We start from the raw sequence: 21,833 nt of genomic DNA, 5'->3' as shown, positions 1-21,833 counted from the left end.
TAATTATGTGAATAATGCAAACAACTAAGTTTTTTTTTTTCATATTAACATCCAAATGAATCTAGCACATTTATTGGAAAGATAATCTTTTCCCCACTGAAGCATGTCCTGGAAACTTTGAAAAATAATTTACACTTAAAATCTATTTATGTAAGTGGTTCAAACTCTACACACAGTTCTATGTTTTATGTTCATATGACACTGTTGCAGATAAGCCTCTTAATGGCTTCACAGATATTGACAGACACAGCCTATTAATGGTTTCATATGTTATGCATCACAAAAAATTAATTCCCTTAAGTAGAAAGTATATTTCTCTCTTTTACTGTTGTTGCTATTAATGTGCTGAAATGAGCCTTCTGCCCAGAGTAAGAGTCAGTTATTTATTTCTTAAGGGTAAATTGCCAGGTTTGGAAATTGCTGGGCTAACATGCCTTCCTATTTTAAATTTTGGCTTCTGTAGATTTATACTATTTTTTACTCACTCCTTATCTTAGTTTCATTCCTTGTATCTGGGACAAAATACCCAACACCCACAACATAAGTGTGAGGTATATTTTGGCTCACAGTTTTAAAGAGGTTTCAGTCCAGGGTTGGTTGTTGCCAAGCCAGGGTAGCATGGCAGAAGGGCAGAAGGGCAACAACTCATGGCATGGCAGACTGGAAGGAAAGAGAGGGAGAGACCTGAGAGGGAAGGGAGAGGGAGGAGGAGAGAGAGAGAAAGAGAAGGGGGAAGGAGATTGAGAGACCTCAAGGAAAGAGGGAGGGAGATATACCCTTCCGGGCCAAGGACCTAGTGACCCACCTTCTCCAACCAGGCTTCACCCCCAAATAACATTTAACTATAAATTCAAGTCTACTGAGGAGCATATGTCCCCAGATCCAGTTACCATCCCCAAAACCTACCTATGAGACTTTGGGGCAGATATCTACATAGAAACTGTTAACTTCCCACTCACAGATATTAACTCATTCCCCCATAGTCTCTCCAACAATAGCCATTTTCAATCTTTTTAATCCAAGCAAAATGAAACACTTCCAATTCGTTTACCAATAGGTTAAATAATCTTGCGTATGACTTTATTGGTTATTCGAGGTTTTTAAAAAAAATTTCCTTTTAAATCTTCATTTTTGTTCTGCTGTTGGTCCTTCTATTGATATATGTACACACATGCGTGATATAGTTACATCTCCCTACTTATAAAAACAATATAACAATATTAGCTAGCAGTTTCCCAAGTTTGGCTTTCAACGACATAGGTTTTGAGTTTCAGTTTCAATCCACCCTATTCTAGGAACTAATTCCGCTGAACAACGCTAGAAAGAAAATCTTTGGGCTCTGGGAGTAGGAAGGCGGAGCCAGCACTTTCCGAACCAGTCCGCTCCTCCTTAACCCTCCACGCCACCGCTCAGCTAACTACGCATGCGTAGCTTCCGTTGCCATAGCACCCGGGGCGCGGGGGGCTGGCCTCTCGCGGTTCGAGTTTCTTGAGGAGAACCGAAACCCAGGCTAAACTGGGAGAGTAGCCTGCGAGCGTGACGTCAGCGTACGTGACGCCAGCCCAGCCAGGCGCGTGCGCAGTGAGGCTGTCAGGGCCTACGGGCTGCCGTAGCAGGCGTCCGGCCAGGGCAAGTCCTGGAGGAGGACTTCGGGTGCAGGTGCCAAGAGGGCGGGTCCGGGCCAGTTTTCCTGGCCTTCAGCTACGCCCATCTCCCCTGCTGCTGGGGGTGCCGCGGACCCAGAGGACGGCCTGCTCTGGAAGCCGACCGTGGAGGGAAGTGGAGAATGGCTCCCTGGAGTGAAAAGAGCGAGTGAAGCGCAGTCTCCCCGGCCCGTGGGGCCCAGGCGGGCGTGAGCGGAGGTAACCAAGGCCGGGTCGTGAGTTTGGGTCTGGACTTCCCAGAGGGTGAGGCTGGGTCTGGGACGACCGAGTTTCCTTCAGGGCGGAGGCGGGGTCGCTCGAGGAGCGCTTGGGACTCAGTTTCACAAAAGTGAAGTGCGACTGTGGCCCAAAGTGAGCGCTACATCAACCCTGGTTTTTTTTCACAGTTCCTCGGAGGAGTTGGCAGAAACGCTTCCAAGTCTCCTTTGTGTTACGTGGAGAAATGAGAACTGCTGAGAACTTGTGGGTTCTGTATTAGGTTGCTGAATTGTACAAGTAAGTATGCTCTGTGGCTTTTGGCAGAAATAATAATAATAAATTATTCAAGTCTGCGTTGTAGGAATGGTAATACTGACCCACCTAACAGGATTATGATGCCACAAAGCTCTTTGGAGTGTTTAATGAAAGTGACCCAGGATTACATACTGGACAAAATTTCCGTGCAATCTAAAAACCACAGATTTTTGTTTTGCCTCTTTTTGAGATGCGTTGAAGTGATGGAATGAAAATAAAATGAATTAGTATGACTTAGTAACTGATCTAGAAGATCCTTTTGTGCAATGTGTGATATCCAAATATTCAGTAAATACTCACTGGGTCCTTTACTTTGTACTAGGTAGACACGTTCCGACTTTTTAGCGTGATGTATGAGTAAGCAAAACAAAGATCCCTGCTCTATTTAGCTTATGGTGTAGTGTGTAGAAGACAAACAAACAATAAACAGTAGGCATAAATAAGTTTGAATGAACCGAGTGTCGTTGGGAATTATACCTTGTCGTTGGCAAGGTACAATTTTAAATAAGTATGTCAGGGCCTATAGATTTCACAGGGAAAATAACATTTGCACAAATACTGGAAGAACATGTGAAAGTTAGTCGCCAAACAGCTGGCCAAATAGTTTAGTGGATTAAAGTGCCTGCAAGCAGGCACAGGGGTTGGGGGTTCAATCCCTGGGCCTGCTGTGCTAGCCCTGCCCCTGGGGCATGCTGAGAGGGCAAATGAGATTGGGCGTGGTGGTGCACACTTGTAATCCCAGCTCTTGGAAGGCTGTAAACAGGTGAAACACTTAAGAGTCCTATCTAGTAGTGAGACCCTAGACACCCTGTAGACCCTTCCCTAAAATAAATAAATAAATAAAGATACATGAGGAAGAGCATCTCCGGTAGAAGGACCAGCTAGTGCAAGGGTTTTGGGCTTGGAAGGTGCATGATGTCTTCTGTGTGACTGGAGGGGAATGATAATGGGAGCTGTACTGAAAGTTGCCTTGTAGCGTAGCTTAAGTATAGTGAGGAAGAACAGTAGAGTATATGCATCTCTTTGGTTGTCCTCATGTAAAGGTAATTTACCTATTTAGGTAAAATTTAGGTAAGATTTTACAGCTTAACTTAAGCTATTAATGTGTGAAATTAATGACTGAAGTCAGACTTGCAATAGAATATATTTGAGACCTAAACATGGTTGTAGATTTAGTGAGCACTGTGAATTAATATAGAAGAGCTTGTTGTAATAAAATTTTCAGTCCTTATTTAGTACTTCTGTGAATGCAGAATCAATATCTTTTTGCCTTCAGATTTGACTATAGTTTCTAACCTAAAAAAAAAAAAAAAAAAAGATCTAAGGTTAGTCAATGTTAATAAGTATTTGTCACTGTTAACCTGTATTTACTTGTAATTTGTAAGTACACTGTGGAGAAACAGAAATGACTATAAAGAAAACCCATTCTATCAAGGAATTTACAAAATCGCTTACAAAGTTTAGAGTCAGTAAACTTAAGTCAAACATAAAAGGGATGAAAAGTGTGTGCCAGAAAAGATAGTAAAAAGTAAACACTAGTGGGATGAAGTCTTCTGGGCATTATTGTACTTCTTAGGACAGCAGATCGCCTTTATTCCCCAGTTTAATCTCTGAACATGTGCATGTTTTAGGATGGTGATTTAGTTGTCAATTTTTTTTCTGTTGTTTTTGTTGTTGTTTTGTATTTTAGGACAAGGTCTACAGGGTCTCATCACATAGATTGGACTCAGAGTGATTCTCCTATTTTCAGCCTCCCAAGTGTGCACCACCACACCCAGCCTCCATGCCATCTCAGCATGCCCCAGGGGCACAGCACACTGGGGATTGAACTCTGGCCCCTATGCTCTGACTAAGCAGGCGCTTTAGTCTACTGAGCTATCTGGCTGGTCCTTAGTTGTCAAATTTTTTTTTACATCTAACAAACTTAGGTTTTTGCAAAACAAGATCCAGAATGAACTGCATATACTAAATTAAGTACAGAATTTACGAGTGAAAGCACCTATTAAATTTCACTAATAAGTGCCTGGTAGTACTCATTGCTTTATTGGAATTCAGAACTTCCCTAACAGTAATGGCATTATATAGTGCTTTTTTCTCTTATTTTCTTTTTCCAGGAGAGAAATTTTTTTGGCTTCTTGGGCAGTGTTAAAGCACAAAGTATACAGTAAATGTGTTTGTAATTATATTTGGTAAGGCTTTTTTTTTCATTTGAAAATTCTGCTACAAAAGTGTTTTTAAGTTTTAGTGGCAAGCAGAAGTAATGAGAGGTTATAGTGCAAGCATGAAACTGTATGACCAATCATATTTGAGGCAGGAATCTGTAAGTTACAGACATACCACAGAAAACTATGGTTTTAGCAGTAAGCAGGTGGAGGCTAATTATTGAAGTGCAACACAGTTTACAGGTGTTGTGATGAATGTATTAGCTGCCTTTCCATCACTGTGGCAAAATACCTGATATAAACAAGTTAGAAGGAAAAGTTTATTTTGGCTCATAGTTTCATAGCTTTCAGTTCAGTGATCACTTAGCTCACTGCCAGGCACCATGGTAGGGTGTGCATTGTGCATGGTGCATGGAGAAGGAGGGTTGCTCACCCAGTGATGGTTAGGAAGCAGAAGGTAGGGGCGGGAGGGAGAAAGACAGAGACAGAGACAGACAAAGACAGACATTCAAACAGAGACAGACAGAGGAAATCCCAATATTCTCTTCAAGGGTATGATTAATTTTCTATAAGGCCTTACCGTGAAAGCTTTTATCACTTCCCAATCGCAGCACAGTCTAGAGATCAAGCTTTTAACACACGGGCCTCTGGAGAACATTCCAGATCTAAACTGTACCAGTGAATGTGATTTGGTGGTCAGTAGAGATGACTGATACCACCAAAGTGCATGACTCAGTGAAATTTGGACAGAAGATGTGCTTAGTAATGCTAGTAGGTGGCTAAGTGGGTGATGGCAGAGGGGCTTGATGGTAGGAGTAAGCACCAGGTTCATGTGCAGGATGCCTCTGGGAGGGGGTGAGGTATGTAGGAAATTTTTTAAAAATGCTAAAGGTTGCTTCTTAGAACTGGACCAAAGTCATGTCTAGGGATAAATCTCTACATGTTGGATGTTTGCAGCCATGTGGGTGTTATCCCAGCTGTAGGTAGAGAACTTTGGGGAGGAGCTAGACCTATTACTATGGTAGAAGCTGCCATTCACTCATAAGACTATTCTTTGGTATATGTTCTTTGTATGCCCGTGTGTTTTATCCTTCTTTTAAAAAAAGACATGGCAGGGTGTTTTTCTTTTCTTTTCTTTTTGGTGAAAAACAATGTCAAGATACAGTTTTCCCAAGCCCCTTATTAAGTTATAAGAGGCAAAACTGGAACTCAGGTCTATTGAACATTGAAGCTGTTATTTTTTATTTTATATTGCCTTTTTTTTTTTTTATAACAATGCTGACATTAGTCTTCTTTTATGGAGTTTATTATGAGTGTTACTAGATTTATTGCAGATACTTCATTCACTAATAAATTTTATTGATTTAATGTTTTTCTCTCCTAGATTTTCATTTAATTTGAAAATGAGCAAGTGCAGAAAGGTACCAGTTCAGCAGTTAGCAAGTCTTGAGACATTCAGCCCAGATGTTCTGGATGACATTTTTGAACTCTTTGCCAAGAACTTTTCTTACTGCAAGCCACTTAATAGTGAGTGGCAGTTACCAGATCCTAGTGAGATTTTCATCTGTGACCACACAGAATTGAATGCATTTCTTGACCTGAAGAACTCCTTAAATGAAGTAAAAAACCTCTTGAGTGATAAGAAACTGGATGAGTGGCATGAACACACTGCTTTTACTAATAAAGCAGGAAAAATAATTTCTCATGTGAAAAAATCTGTGAATGCTGAACTTTGTACTCAAGCGTGGTGTAAATTCCATGAGATTTTGTGTAGCTTTCCGCTTATTCCACAGGAGGTCTTTCAGAATGGCAAACTGAATTCTCTTCACCTTTGTGAAGCTCCTGGAGCTTTTATAGCTAGTCTCAACCACTACTTAAAATCCCATCAGTTCCCTTGTGATTGGAGTTGGATAGCTAATACTCTGAATCCATACAATGAAGCAAATGACAATCTTTCAATGATTATGGATGACCGACTCATTGCAAGTACCTTGCATTGGTGGTACTTTGGACCAGATAATACTGGTGATATCATGACCCGTGAATATCTGACTGGACTTAAGAATTTTCTGAGTAGCATGGCTACCATTCACTTGATCACTGCAGATGGGAGTTTTGATTGCCAAGGAAACCCAGGTGAACAGGAAGCTTTAGTCTCTTCTTTGCATTACTGTGAAGTTGTCACTGCTCTGACTACTCTCGGAACTGGTGGCTCTTTTGTTCTAAAAATGTTTACTTTGTTTGAACATTGTTCCATAAACCTGATGTACTTGTTAAACTGTTCCTTTGACCGAGTCCACGTCTTCAAACCTGCAACAAGCAAGGCAGGAAACTCCGAAGTCTATGTGGTGTGTCTCCAGTATAAAGGAAGAGAGGCCATCCAGCCTGTGTTATCTAAGATGGTGCTGAATTTTGGAACTGAAATGACCAGCAAAGCTCTCTTTCCCCATTATGTGATTCCTGAATCTTTTCTTAAAAAGCATGAAGAGTGTTGTGCTTTTTTTCATAAATATCAGTTAGAGACTATTTCTGAGAACATTCGTCTGTTTAAATGTATGGAAAAAGAGGAACAAACAAAGTTGAACAATTTAAGGGATTGTGCAGTACAGTATTTTATGCAAAAATTTCAACTGAGGCCTCTTTCCAGAAATAACTGGCTAGTAAAAAAATACAATATTGGTTGTAGTACCAATACAAAATGGTTTGGGCAGAGAAACAGATATTTTAAAACCTATAATGAAAGGAAGATTCTGGAAACCCTATCTTGGAAAGATAAAGTAGCCAAAGGGTACTTTAATACTTGGGCTGATGACCATGCTGTGTATTATCCTGGACAAAATTCTTTTTTAGAAGGGACAGCTTCCAATCTTGACTGTGACTTATGGCATGTTATAGAAGGCAAGAAACTGCCAAAGGTAAAATGCTCTCCTTTTTGCGATGGTGAAATTGTAAAGGCTCTTAATGAAGCAATTGAAAATTCCTTAGGACCTTTGAACATGGGTTCCAAGTTGAGACCACAACAGCAGTACTGTTGTTCTTGTCATATTTTTTCAGAAGAGCTATTACTTTCTGAATTGTTCAGTCTTACCCAGTGCCTTCAAGATGAGGAGCTTTTGGAACCCAGGAACCAAATAAAGTGCCTGTTTGTAGGTTTACCAACTCTCCATGATGTCAGAAAGCATATACCACTGGAAGTTCAAATCCTGGAATGTGCTGAACTCTCAGCTTTTAGCTGTTCACTGCTTCATGACGGAGACCCGCATTACCAGCATTTGTTTTTGGACTGCCTTCTACATTCATTACAGCAGCTTCATAGAGGAGATGTTATGATTTTGCCTGTGCTCTCATGTTTAACAAGATTTATGGCTGGCTTGATCTTTATACTCCACAGTTGTTTTAGATTCATCACATTTTCTTGTCCCGTGTCTTCTGAGTCCCTGAGGACCTGTGCAGTCCTACTATGCGTTGGTTATCAGAACCTTCCAAATCCAGCTTTCCAATATCTGCAGAACATGAATGAATTGTTGAGTACTTTACTGAACTCTAATGCGCCCCAGCAGGTTTTACAGTTTGTACCAATGGAGTTGCTCCTAAGAGGAGCACTACTTGATTTTTTGTGGGATTTGAATGGTGCCATTGCTAAAAGGCATTTACATTTGATTATTCAAGGAGAGAGAGAAAAAATCAACTTTCTGCTATGAAATTCATCCTTTCTAAGATTCAATTTTTTATGACTGATAGTTTCCAGTCTTATTGCATATTTGCTGTGTTAATTTAATGCCTTTCATTTTGAGGAAAGGTGAAATTTTGATCAACATTTATTCTGGAAAACTTACCAGCTAGTTCTGATTTCTACGATACATATAATAGCCATAGGCATAGAATTAGTGTATGCAGTAATGTATTGAGCCTCTGTGTGTGTGTGTGTGTGTGTGTGTGTGAGAGAGAGAGAGAGAGAGAGAGAGAGTGTGTGAGTGCTTGGAGTGGATACATTTATGCTTGCATATATAATTCAGTTGATCCTATTTATCTATTTAAACTTTGCACCTGTGTGCCTTTATTTACTTTTTTTCAACCAGTTTTCTCTGGCTGATGCTGTTAATGAATTGATAAGAGGGTCATTCATGAAAGGAAGTGAGTCTGTCCTTACTAGGTTTTTCTGTAGCACTTGCTGTGTCAGTTACAGATTTCAGGGAGCTCATCCTCAAGACTATACATGCCATTCACTGCCTTTGACCATTGTCCCAGTATTCTCTTATATTTCACATTAAATATGTGCTGTTTTATGACTTTTACTAGCTATACCCATCCAGTTAGAAAACAGGCAGCTTCAAACCAAAGATCATCCTTCCCCCCCCCCATCATTCTTAAAGCAATGGAAAAATTATGTCTAGTATACTCCTGTATCATGAAAAGCTTCATTTAGCCATGCTGTGGTAATTTTTAATTTTTAGGAAATAATCACTGAATCTAAAGGTTTTTTTTAATGTTTTAAGTTTTCACTTAACAGTCTCATATTGACATATGAATGTGATGAACATAGTAAATTTTTTTTTTTTTCTTTTTGGCAGAACTGGGGATGGAAGTCAAGCCCTTGTGCTTGCCAGGGAAGTGCTTATTCCACTGAGCCATCTCCCTGGCCCCAACATAGTAAATATTGAAAAACAATACTATCGGGATGATGATTCAACATTCAAGTTTTTAGTCTTTACTAATGTTTTAGTATAAAAATAGCACTTTACCAAGAGATTAGGTATGAAATAGTTATTTTATCAGTTATATTTGATTTCTTTTGAATTGTATTTAACCATATAATAAACATTTCTGTCAAACTGTATTAAATAATTCTTTGTTACCTACCTTTATTATTCCACAGAGTAGGGTTTATATTCTCAAATGTCCATTTTTAGATATTTTTGTTATATGGATTGTACAAGTATTCTTTGGTATATTTAGTTGGTAAATCTGAAAACTTTTCATGTTCTTTGCTGTTTTGAATTCTATTATAGATTCATGAATAAAGTCTTTAGCAGAAAAATTTTGTGCTCATCTTTTCTTAAAATCATGAGAGAAGTTAAAATATAACTTGGAAACATGCTTTTTAAAAGATTTGAGTGAAAGTGACTTTCTTCATTTCCTTTGATTTGTATTCATTAAAATTGATTCCTTAATATTGTAATATTTATGCAATACTGGAATATTTATGGGAGACGTACTTTACAAGAGACATTAAGTACTTGAGCTGGGAATGGGAGTGTGTGGAGGCCTAGAGGTAGAATTTTTAAAAAATTAATTTCCTGTTAGGGATTTTATAGAAGTAGTTCTAGTTAGATGAGGGTGGAAGGCTCATGGAAATGGTTACCAAAAGAAAGAAAGTTAAAAAAAAAAAACTCTTCAAAAAATAATTTTGCCAGGCAAGTACTTATTCTACTGGATATCCCAATAGAATAAGTACTTGCTTGGCAAGCACAAGGGGCCGAGTTTGATTTCCGGTTCTGCCAAAAAATTAATTTTGCACATGATATTCTTCACACCTTAATTGTAATAATCTTTACTTGAACCATTTAATAAGAATGAAAATGAAAGCCTGGGTCCAGTGCTAATAATTAAAACCTTTTGTTTAAGCTCCTTAAGTAAATATTGAATGCTTAGGGGTTTTTGTTTGTTTGTTTAAAACACCAGCCTTCATCGGAATATTTAACAAAATCAAATCTGATTTATTGGATTCAATATACCTGAGGTCAGATAAATGACTTGAGGGTTCAGATTGAACTGGTTGTAGATGACACATACCAATATTTATAAGAATTGCTTTTTGACCAAAGGGGAGAAAAAAATGTTATCCAAAGTTTAACAGAAAAGTAGAGAAGGCTAATAAAGTATGAGTGGCTTATATTGCTTATCAAGTTACTTTTTAAAATTTTTTTCCATAATTATTGAGATTTTTAAAGATGCAGTGCAGTTTGAAAATATTTTTAGCTGAAAGTTTAAACTTTACAAAATGTGTTTCGTAGAAACTTTAATTTCTTAGGTATTTTTGTTTGCATTAAGAAAGTTGTGTGTTGAGCTTTTGGTGTAATATCATTTGAATATTTAAATGCAGTGGAATTAGCTTTTCTGAAAGAAATTTAAAATACTAATTTGTGGATTTAACTGTCATCTTTAAAACTGGTTTTTGCTATTTTAAAAGCGATCTATGTTAATTTTTTCTATTCCAACAGTTCTGAATGGAGTAATAGAGCAGTGTTAAGATAGAAAAGTGAAAGATGTATATTTATGGTACTGTTACTTTACTTTGATGAGAATAGCAGGTCTTTAAATATGTAATTATGTGTAGTTTAGGGATGGAGATGCAGTCTGATAAATGCGTGGCTAGGCGTTTTGTCACTGCATGAGAGTCATAGTATTTACTCAAGCATAGATGGTATTTATCTACCTAAGCTATGTGTTATAGCCACTGTCTTATATGTGGCCTGTTGATGGAGACATTTTACATTGCTTTTTAAATCTTTTGTTTTCAGATGAAATCATTGATTGCATAGCTTGAAAATGAGTTACAGTGCAATGATATGTTCGAGGATATAAAATCAGCTAATTCCTTAAAGTTTTGGAAATGAAAATTTTTTTGTATTTATTTTTTTTCAATAATTTTATTGAGAAACAGTAATGAGACAGTTTCAAATCCAATTAGGACAGTTTCAAAAATTAATACATTGCATATTGTTGTCTTAGTGGTTATTCATTGTACAAGATGCAGACATGATAGCCTGTTTACAAACACTATTAGAACAAATCTTTTTTTTCAGAACTGGGGGTTGAACTCAGGCCTTTGCTTTCTCCAGGGAAGCGCTTATTCCACTGAGCCATCTCCCCGGCCCCAAGAACAAATCTTTCTATTCATTGAATTAAGAAAATGTAGCTATATATCTATCCTAATTATTTTGAATCCATAGATATAAAATGTTCATTTGTATCCCCTTTTTTTGTTTAGTTTTGTCAGAGAAGTATATTTATTCCATTGTCATTTAAATATTTAGGTGCATGAATTCAGCAAAATATTCCAATATAGTCCAGTAGTCCATAATAGTAGTGGGTTTTCCGTAAGACTGGCAATGTCAGAAGTTGCTGACTTGAGCCTTTTACAGCTCAGCCTATTAATATGGCTTTACTTTTTATACTTCATTTTTATATTTTTCTGCTGGATGGTTAAGACCAAGATAAAGCAGGACCTATATAATAAGAAATGTAGCTTTTGTATCTGATAATTTTTTTGTATTTAGTACAGGGTCTATGCGGTCTCACTCTGTAGATTGGACTCATACTGACCCGCCTGTGTTCAGCCTCCCAAGAGCTGGGATTACAGGTGTGTGCCACCACACCCAATCCTGTCTCAGTCACCCTCTCAGCACACCCCCTGTCTGCCTAAGCAGGGGCTTTAATCCGCCCAGCTATTTGGCCAGCCTGAAAATGTTGATTATAAGTCCACACAATCTGTTTACATACCATGTTCATTGACATTAAGTACATTAAATGACATTAAGACATAAAATGTCTATAATATTTTATCTAGTGTTCACTTTTTGTTTTTTAAGATGAAAATAAGTTGGGCATAGTTGTCCACACTTGTGATTCCAGGTATTTAGGAGCTTTACAAGTTTAAGGACAGCCTCCACAATGTAGTGTTACCTTGTCTCAAAAATAGGCTGGGTGTGTAGTTCAGCAGGAAGGCTCTACAAAAAAAGAAAAAAAAAAAAGTACAAAGTACATTTAAACAATATGTGATTATCATTTTTGTGAACACTACCTGATTATAAAGATTTAAACAGCACAAATTTTTTTCTGTATTTTGAGACAGGGTTTTGGTGTGTAGTCCAGGCTGACCTTGAAGTCATGACAGTCCTGCCTCGGTTTCCTGAGTGCTGGGATTACAAGTCTGGGCCACCATGCCCTGCAATTTTCTGCTCATTTTTATGTTCTAAAAGAGATATTGAATATATTGATACATTTAACTCTTGTCTTTTGTAGTCTTAATATATGTTCAATGTAGAAAATTAAATATTCCACATTAAAATGGACATTATTATATGAAACATATATTCTTGACCTGACTGAAAAGTGTGTTTACTATCAAAATTCATTTGATAGTATACCTCACTCATCATTTACTGAATAAAATTGTTTTTAAGATGATCATAGGAACAATACTACATTTTTTTGTATTGAGATAAAAAAATTTCATACTTCAATATTGATACTTAAATCAATTTTTTATTTGAATGTCAAGCAAGTTAATTTAGAGTTGGGCCAGTAGGTCATCCTAAATAACAAACTAAAAGCTTGATACTACATAATACATTAAAACAACCCTCAAATATATAGTTAGCTGTTTCCTTTTTCAGGATTCCAACGTATTCTTTTCCCCCATGTTTTGTTTTAAGCTTAATGTTTGCTGCTTATTATTTTTGGCTAGTACTGAAAAATGAAGATATCATTCAGTAAGTATGAGTTTATACTGAAATAAGTTGGGAAGAGCTTCTTAATAACCACAGGTAGGTGAAGATGCAGCTAGTATTTACTGGTGAAAAGACTGAGTACTTATCTGTCACTAAGCATAGTTAGCATTTAATTTCACTCAAAGGTTTTTTTTTTAAGTTTAGTCTGTGTTTGTATATAGTTTTTATACTCATAAATTATACCCATAATATTTTTCTAATTTTCTTGAGATGACTATTGTGTCTTTCCAGTTTTTACTAATAGATCAATTAAGTGTAATTGTTCTAAGTTGATTTATTCCAAGTGCAGCAGCATTTGTTTAGTCTGTTATCAGACATTTAATAGTACTTCATATTTAATGTTGCAGTCATAGTTTTGAATGGCTTAAATGTGTTGTAACTTAAGGAAAGCATTTATAGAGACTGTTCTGTGGTCGTTAGAGTGAAAAGATTAGATTCTATGGATCACTGTGGATGAACATATCTTATGTGCTTCTCTTTCCTATTTTAAGGTTACACTTTAAAAGCAAAGTGTTTTCCTGAGCAGGACAGATGTGTTTTCCTGTTGATAGTTCTAAAAGTTTGTATTCTGTCTAGATTGAAAACTCATTTTTCTATTAGATGAGCTTAGTAAGTCTAACACAAGGATAAATGTTTTCTAGTAGATTTCTTTTATTAAGGTAAATATCCTTGCAGCTACCTGATAACTAGTAATGTTAAGCTTCATGGAGTTATAGTATTTACTACTTGAATTACTCACTTGAGCAATACTTAACTTCATTTTCTTATTCTTTCAAAGGTTATAAACCCAGGCTGGGGAAGATGGCTTAGTGGTCTAAGCATCTGCCTGGCAAGTGCAAGGGACCCGAGTTTGATCCCTGGTGTTGCATGTCATGCCAGCCCTGGAACCCCGGATGCATGGTGCCAGCCACTGAAACTAGGTATGGTGGAGCACGCATGTAATTCCAGTGCTGGAGAGGCTGAGATAAGATCTGTGAGTCTGAGCTGTGCAGCAAGCAAGACCTTTGTTATGGTGTGTATCTAGTTGGCCCCCAAAGCCTCATGCAGTCATGGGACGGCTTCTGGAGTTTGCAACTGATCATTGTGGGTGTGGATGCTGCACCTGCCCTGAAGTGGTTAATTTGCTGCCATGTAAGGAGGGTTGAGAGGCTAGCTGGCTGGCTGAGCTGCAGCCCCTCCCTATGCTATCTCACTTTTTGCACTTGAGAGATTGTTCTCTGCTCTGTTCCGCTTTGCCTTGGAGCCAGCTGAGTATGGACTGAAACCTCCAGTAACTGAGCTAAATAAACCCTTCCTTCCCTCATTTTAAATATTGGGTATCTGTCCCAGCAACGAGAGAGGACTAACTGAGACAACCTTGTACCAAATAAATAAATAAATAAATAAATAATTTTTTAAAAAAAATCGAAGATTATAAGCTCACCAAGCAAAAGAATTTTGTGTGCCTTGCCATCAATGTAAGTATCTAAAGGGCTGTTTTTCCTTTTATTCATAGGATGTGTTTAAACATGAAAATGTAAAAGTATATAGCAAACACCCGTGTATCTTCGTGTAAGTTCTGGTAAGCATCAATATTTTGCTGCACTTGTTTTGTTTTCCTCCACTTTTTTTTTTCTATTGGAGTATTTTAAATTCAAGAAATATACACCCATGTGTCTAACCAATAGTGCTTGATCACACCTAACAAAGCTACTCAGTACCACTCAATCCTTCTTCATGTTTTCCATGCTGTTTCAAAAATGCCCTTTCATAATTGGTTTGTTCAAATAAGGATCTGAATAAGCTTGACACATTATGTTTTCTTACTATGCCACTCAGAATTCAGGAGTTCCTCTCACACCCTCATTCCAACATTTTCTGTGCTATCTTAAGTGCTAAAGAACTAGATGTTTTTCTTGTGGCCTTTTCACATTCTGGATGTGACTAGTTATTTGTCTGTGATTACCTTTTACTTGTAATTCTATGCCACAACTTTGCTATATATAGCTTCGTAGTTAGACCTTGAGGATTGACCATATTGGGCAATACTACTTACTAAATGATGTCTTTTCAATTCATTAAACGCAAAATGGCCAGTAAATCTCTTTTAGTGACATTAAGGTTAGTCAGAGTTCAGAGGTCAACCCAATCCATCAATTATCTTTCACTTAATAGGTTTAGTATTCATTGTGTATTTTCAGGAGAAGAACAAAATCAGTACAAAATATAAACAATTATGCAGGGTTTATTGAGTAGCTTTAAAGGACCAGAAGGGGAGGAATCTGAAGGCTATCTATAGGAATCAGGCAGAATCCAAAATGGTAGTGGGTGGGCTAGGAAGTCAGGTGACACAGTAACAGCTGAAGGTTGAAAGCTTGGAAGCTCATTGTGAAGTTACTGATAGGAATTTGACTAGTCAAGAGGTGTGTGTTTGGCTGAAGAGTTGCCAGAAGCTTGAAGGAACTAGAGACCAACAATTGAAGGCAATGGCCAAGACCAGATCTCCTTTGAAGAAAAGGGCAGGTTTCCTTCTCTTTTAATTCTATCCAGGCTATAAGCCTGTTGGTTGGTGCCATCTACAACTGTGACAGGTCTTCTCTCTTCAGTTTGCAGTCTACATGTCAGGTATCTGCAGACAAAACCAGAACTTTAGGGCTGGCCAGATAGCTCAGCAGATAAAAGTGCCTGCTTAGCAGGTGCAGGGACAGGGGTTTGATCCCAGGAGTGCTGTGCCAGCCCCGCCCCTGGAGAGTGCTACAATAGTGATTGAAATTGGGTATGGTGGGGCCGGAAGATAGCTCAGTAGAATAAGCACTGCCTGGCATGCACAAGGTCCTGGGTTCAATTCCTGATACTGCAAAGAAAAAGAAAAGAAAAGAAAGAACGAAATGGGCGTGGTGGCACACACCTGTAATCCCAGCACTTGGAAGGCTGAAAACAGGAGGATCACTATGAGTCCGATCTATGCACTGAGACCCAGTAGACCCTGTATTAAATCCATAATAAATAAATACATAGATAAATACAAACCAACCAGAATTTTACTAATCTGATAGGTAGTTCTTACTCAAGTCAAGTTGTCAAATTACAATTAATGATCACATGTTGTATATTGATAACTCACTCCATTTTAGTGTTTGCAGAGTAGTGTTTTTCTAACCATCTTTTTTCCCTGTGTTTACTGGACTTCTATGGAGATTTATCTGAAATAATCAGCTATTCTGAAATAGTTTGTTCAAGGAAAGCTGGGTTAATGTTTAAAAACAGTTATACTAGTTTTCTGAAAAGTAAGTTGATGTCTTAGTAATCTGAAAAGATCAATGACAATTTTAGTTGGGGTTTTTGGTGGGTTATAAATTATCTAGGAAATTATTAGTTTTTTATTTACTGTATTTTGATCATTTACAACTACTGTTCTTAATTGATACTCAAATTACCCTGTTTTGGGTCATGGAGGTAGGGGAAGAGCTTCTTCATATCAGTGCCTATATTATTTTTGAAATATAATTCAGTGTTTTTTGGTAACTTCCATTCATTCTGGCACATTCTATGCCAGTTCCGTGTCATATATTTTTTGTACAACTAACATTATTTTAACTTCAGTGAACATATCTATAGTGTAGTGTATCTTGAAATTTTTGGTCTTGGGAATAAATTCACAAAATTTATTGAAACTTTATATGGGAATTACATTTAATGGTATTTTTCATATTAGAAGTTGAGAACAATTTTAAATTCTATTAATTTAAAGATAATGATAAACCACCCCACAGTGTTATAAATAACATTTTTTGAAAATAACTCTGAGAATAAATTTAGGGAGAAGCATGGCATTGGTTACATATTGCAGTCTTTTATGTCCTTGTAATGGGAGACAGCTGGACTCCCTTCTGATTTCACATTCAATCTGTTGCAATACATTGTTTTGGTTGAAGTACTTAAGAAAATCTGTCCTCACATGGTATGTGGTTGGAGAGAGGAGGAGTAACTTGAATTATCTTTTTAGATAATTATGGATCTTCTTTGATGCTATGTCTACATCAAAACTTGACAGATGGTATCTTCTTCAAAGTTGGTTGTAATGAAAAATCTTAAGCTATATAACTGAACTTTTTCTATTATGCTACATCAAAATCCATTGGTCTGTCTTACACTTTGGTTGGATCATTTACCCATATGTCATTTTTTAATGCCACAAATTCATCATTTTTGCAAATATTGGTTCACTGAGAAATGCAGATCTTGCAAATGTTGATATATTTGATTATAGAATATGAAGAAAATCACATTTTTAAATATCACCACTGATATCATCTGAAAAAATCTAAGTTTTGCTCAGGGTGGTAAATGTGTTTTCTAAAATTTTGAGTTTTACTTGAATGCTCAGATTTTATCATGGCAACAAGTGCTGACAGTTGTTTTCTTTGAAGTGGCAGTTCAATTTATTCATTTTAGATAAAGTGTCTGCCAAATACTGAAGCCTGAATAAATATAGATTGTCTGCCAGTTGTTCTTTTAAATAGAAACAGTGTGCCATAGAATTGTATACCTTGGGTTTGTGTCCCAGTTGTACAGATGCTTTTCCTGGAGACAGCTGTTCTTCTGCAGCAGAAGCTTTGTGCACTCTTTGTTCCCTTAACAGAAATAAAAAAAATACATGTCCTTCAAGGTCAAGGCTTAATAAAATTGGACTGGAGACATACTCAGTGGAAAGCCCAGTGGGGAACCCTTGCTTGACATGCACAGAGCCCTGAAGTCGATCCCCAGTACTGCAAATAGACAATAAAATTAAGACTTTTTTTTTCTTTACAATTTTATCAAGGACATTTTTAAGTAAAAAGGTTCGTTTGTCCCACTGTGAGCATGTGGGATAAACACAATGCCTATTGGGTTGGTGCTACTATTGTAATTTGAGTTAGGTCTCAGCATTTCATCCACTACTGCTTTTGCATCTTCATTGCGACTATTGGCATTAGGAAAGGAAACACCAGTGTTGACTATCATTGTATCATATGCAGATCCTTTGAAGAGTCCATGGGCCACATTCTGAGCTGTTTGTTGCTCCAGTGTTTCCTCTGTGTGATCTACTGCTTTGTTTTTTACTTTTATTATATTAAAGTGATATTAATTCCTAAGTTTTAGGTTTCAAAAATAAAGTTTTCCATTTTTTTTATATCTATGGAGATGAACATTTTTCTCTTTAGTTCTAGTAAAAAAGTTAATGGTATCAATTGATGGTTTGTTGTTGGGTTTTTTTTTTTTTTGTATTTTTAGGGAAGGGTATTCAGGGTGTTCAGGGTCTCACTACTAGATCGGACTCGTAGTGATCCTCCTGTTTATAGCCTCCCAAGAGCTAGGATTATAGGTGTACGCCACCATGCCCAGTCTCAATCACCATCTCAGTGCACCCTGGGGGCAAAGATTGAACCCCTGACCCCTGTGTCTTCTTGCAGGCGCTTTAATCTGCTGAGCTCTTTGCCCAGGCCAATTGATGTCTTAATAGTGAACCCCTCACATGGTTCTACTTGATCATAATGGATGCTGGATTCTGTTTGGTAATCATTTGTTTATAATATTTGTGTCAATATATATGAGATCGATCTACAGTTTCGTATATGTGTTATGCAACCTTTTGTTTTAGAACCAGTGTTAAATCGACCTAATAAAAATAAGGTGAACTTTCCCCCCTTTTTCTCTGGAATAGTTTTAGTTTTTACATTATCTGGTCTTTAAGCATTTGGTAGAGTTCTTTGTGAAAACAGCTGACTGTTTTACTTTTTCCATAGAAAATTTGTTTTGAGCTTTTTATGTGTTTGTGATTTCTTCATCTTTTAAAAATTAAATATTTATATTTTGTTGGTTCATTTTCAAAGAGCCAGGCTTTGGTTTAATTATTAATTTTTCTATTTTTATTAATTTTATTGATACCTCAAATTATTAAATTTATTGGTACATACATTGATTAGATAGACATAACGATTACATTCATCAGTAGGAATTCATACCTTGCCATGCTGTATCTTGATTCCCTTTTTTCTCTTTCCCCTTTTCTCCCTTCAACCCCTTCTTAGTGTGTGTGTGTGTGTGTGTGTGTGTGTGTGCGCGTGTGTGTGGGGCCAGCTCAGCCCACCAGGGGGCGGGGCTGGCTGGCATGTGGTGCTGGGGGATTGAACCGTGGTCCCTGTGCTTTGCTAAGCTTGTTCCAAGTAGGTGCTTTAGACCACTGAGCCATCTCCCCAGCCCTCCCCTTCTTATTTACAAAAGCTTTGTTTCTATTCTTTTTTTTTTTTCCCTCTTGGTTTTTCTTCCCCTCCCCCTGCCTAGTTACCCTTTCCACTTGAACATTTCCTTCCTATTTCACAGTACTCAACACACGTTTCGGTCCGTATTCACACAAACCCACAAATATACACAATCAGCTCTGAAAGAGGAGCATTTTGTAGTGTTAGAGACTACAATTCATTACAAAATATTCCACTTTGTGTATTAAACGATGTCAGTCAGAGACCAGTGACAGGCTTCTATGAAGGCAATGAGACACACAATTTAATGTACCTAGGTGCAAGCAGATGGGGGTGCCCGTGCATGGACGCCATCAGACGTCCTGGTGCTAGGAAGAGCCCCCCTCTGCCTTACTTTCTTCTCTACAACATCCGGTGCTGTGTTTGCCAAGGGGAGCAGCGCCCATGCTGTGATTTTTTTTTTGCTGGGAACAACGTGACTGCTGAAAAACAGGTTGAGTGCTGGGTAAGTTATGCCCAAGTTGAGCCTGACCCTTTTAATGTTACAAAATGTTCCTCTTTCAGTGTTGAGTGTGTGTGTGTGTGTCCGCGCGCGTGTGGGTGCGTGTGTGCCGATGTGTCTCAAAATCTTTGTGGGGTTCTTTTGCATTTATTTGATATGAGTTTATATGTTTAAACCTTTTTTCACCTCTATGAATATTTTTCTTTTAGGTAGCTTATATGTACAACATAGAATTGGATTTTACTCAGAAGTCAACCTGACAGTTTATTTTAGTGAACTAATGAAGTCTGTTACATTTATTTACATTTTTAATTTTTTTCATGATGCTATTCTGTTATATACTGTGTGGTCTGTTTTTATTTTGCTTGTTTTGTTTTTCTTTCCTTTTCTCCTTATTGCCATTTTCTCATTTATTTCAGTACTTAGGACAAATGTTCAAATGATACTAACAGTTTACCTTTGTACTAATATTTTTATATAATACACTTAGACTTCTAAGTTTTTATTTATATTTTTATGTATTTTTAATACAGGGTCTCACTACATAGATCGGACTCGTAGTGATTCTCCTGTTTTCAGCCTCCCAAGGGCTGGGATTGCAGGTGTGTACCACCATGCCCAGTCTCAGTCGCAGTCTCAGCGCACCCTTTGGGGGACGTTGGCTGGCACAGCATGTCAGGAATCGAATCCTGGCCCCTGCACTCTGCCTAAGCAGTGCTTTAGTCCACTGAGCTAACTGGCCAGCTCCCCTAACCTTTTAGATTCTATTAATTTATTATATAAATGATATTATAATTTGAAATAACCTGTTCTCTGTCTCCCTTATTCTTCTTCAGCATTTAATTTAGAATTTTATCATTCTTTATTAATCCTTCTAAAGCAACCAGCAAGTTTTTCTACTTTCTATATATTCCTCTACTTTTTTCACATTTTTGGATAATTTTAGTAGCATTAACCACATAAAATATTTTCATTTTATTCTTTTATCCTTTATTCTTCATTCTATAGTTAAATGAAATTTTATTTGACTTTTAAAATTCACTTCTCACCTCTCTGCTGAAATCTATCTGACAATGAGTGCTGTCTAATTCTTTTACTATAGCAATTTTAAATTCTCTGTCTGATAGTTCCAACATCAGTGTCATAAAAGAGCCGATTCTATGGGATTTTGTGTCTTGCTACATGTTTTCTATACCACATACGTTTTTTCAGTTGTTTCTATTAGTACATAATGGTTACATTCTTCATTGGGAGTTGATGCAAGTACATAACATCTCAATTCTTTATCCTCTCTCTCCTTCTTACTGATAGGTTCTGGCCCTCATATGAATTGTTGAATCACCATGGTGGCCATCTAACATAGCTGAAGCCATTAAAACAAAAGCCCATCTTCCCCAAGACCACCTCCCCACTTACTCTCCAACTCAGCCCAGGGTACAATTTCCTTTCACCCTTCCCGCCCCAATCAGCTCCCTTAGGTATATCTAAAACATCCCCTTCAAACTCCACCCCTTGCAAAAGGCCATGCTTATCTTTGTTCCAATCAAGAAAATTCCTTATCTTCTCCAAATTCTCTTCCTGTCCTCAAAGATAATAAAGCCCTTTTCCCTTTCTCCTTCTGTTTGTTTCTCTGCTGTGCCAGGCGCCAGAAAAAAACTATCACTTACCTCCATCTCTTAGTTCCCTTTCCATTTGCAAAAGAGCTATCTCCCTATTTCCTACATACATTTTATTTTGCTTTTTATTTATATTTTGAGTTTCTCCTATAAAAGAAACCATGTACTGCTTAAGCTTGTGTTTTTATTTATTTCACTTAGCATTATGACCTCAACATGCATTCATTTTCCTGCAAACCACTCAAGTTTATCCTGTAGAGCTGAGTAGTACTCCACTGTGAGTCAATACCACATTTTCTTTATCCATTTATTTGTTGATGGACACATAGGCTGCTTCCAAGATTCAGCTATGATGAATCATGCTGCTATAAACATGAGCATGCGTATATCACTGTGATATGAAGTTGTTACCTCTTTGGGGAAGATAACTACCTAGAAGGAGAATAGCTGGGTGTAATGGTCATGTGGGAACAGGAATGGTACCACTCACCATTACCCCTAGTGATCCACTAGCAAAATTTTTGCTTCTTGACCACATAACCTTATGTTCTGCTGGCTTAGAAGTCCTAGTCCCAGAGGGGGCAAGGCTTGTACCGGGAAGCACCACAATATCATTGAACTAAAAGCTAAGATTTCCCCGGT

General features: G+C 37.4%; 1 protein-coding gene across 3 annotated transcripts; it reads left to right on the top strand.

Moving 5' to 3' along the window:
• Positions 1 to 1,649: 1,649 nt before the first annotated feature.
• Positions 1,650 to 9,716, top strand: Cmtr2 (cap methyltransferase 2). Of its 3 annotated transcripts, XM_023709429.1 has the most exons (4): positions 1,650 to 1,862; positions 2,051 to 2,159; positions 4,292 to 4,366; positions 5,724 to 9,716. In XM_023709429.1, exon 4 carries the CDS (start codon positions 5,743 to 5,745, stop codon positions 8,038 to 8,040), a length of 2,298 nt encoding a protein of 765 aa, XP_023565197.1. In that variant the 5' UTR covers positions 1,650 to 1,862; positions 2,051 to 2,159; positions 4,292 to 4,366; positions 5,724 to 5,742; the 3' UTR covers positions 8,041 to 9,716. The 3 variants fall into 3 exon arrangements, with proteins under 3 accessions (XP_023565197.1, XP_023565198.1, XP_004625856.1); XM_023709430.1 differs by lacking the exon at positions 4,292 to 4,366; XM_004625799.2 differs by lacking the exons at positions 2,051 to 2,159; positions 4,292 to 4,366.
• Positions 9,717 to 21,833: the final 12,117 nt, after the last annotated feature.

This window comes from Octodon degus, unplaced genomic scaffold (assembly GCF_000260255.1).
Source record: "Octodon degus isolate 3935 unplaced genomic scaffold, OctDeg1.0 scaffold00011, whole genome shotgun sequence".
Lineage (NCBI taxonomy): Eukaryota > Metazoa > Chordata > Mammalia > Rodentia > Octodontidae > Octodon > Octodon degus.
This window is presented reverse-complemented; position numbering and strand designations above follow the sequence as displayed.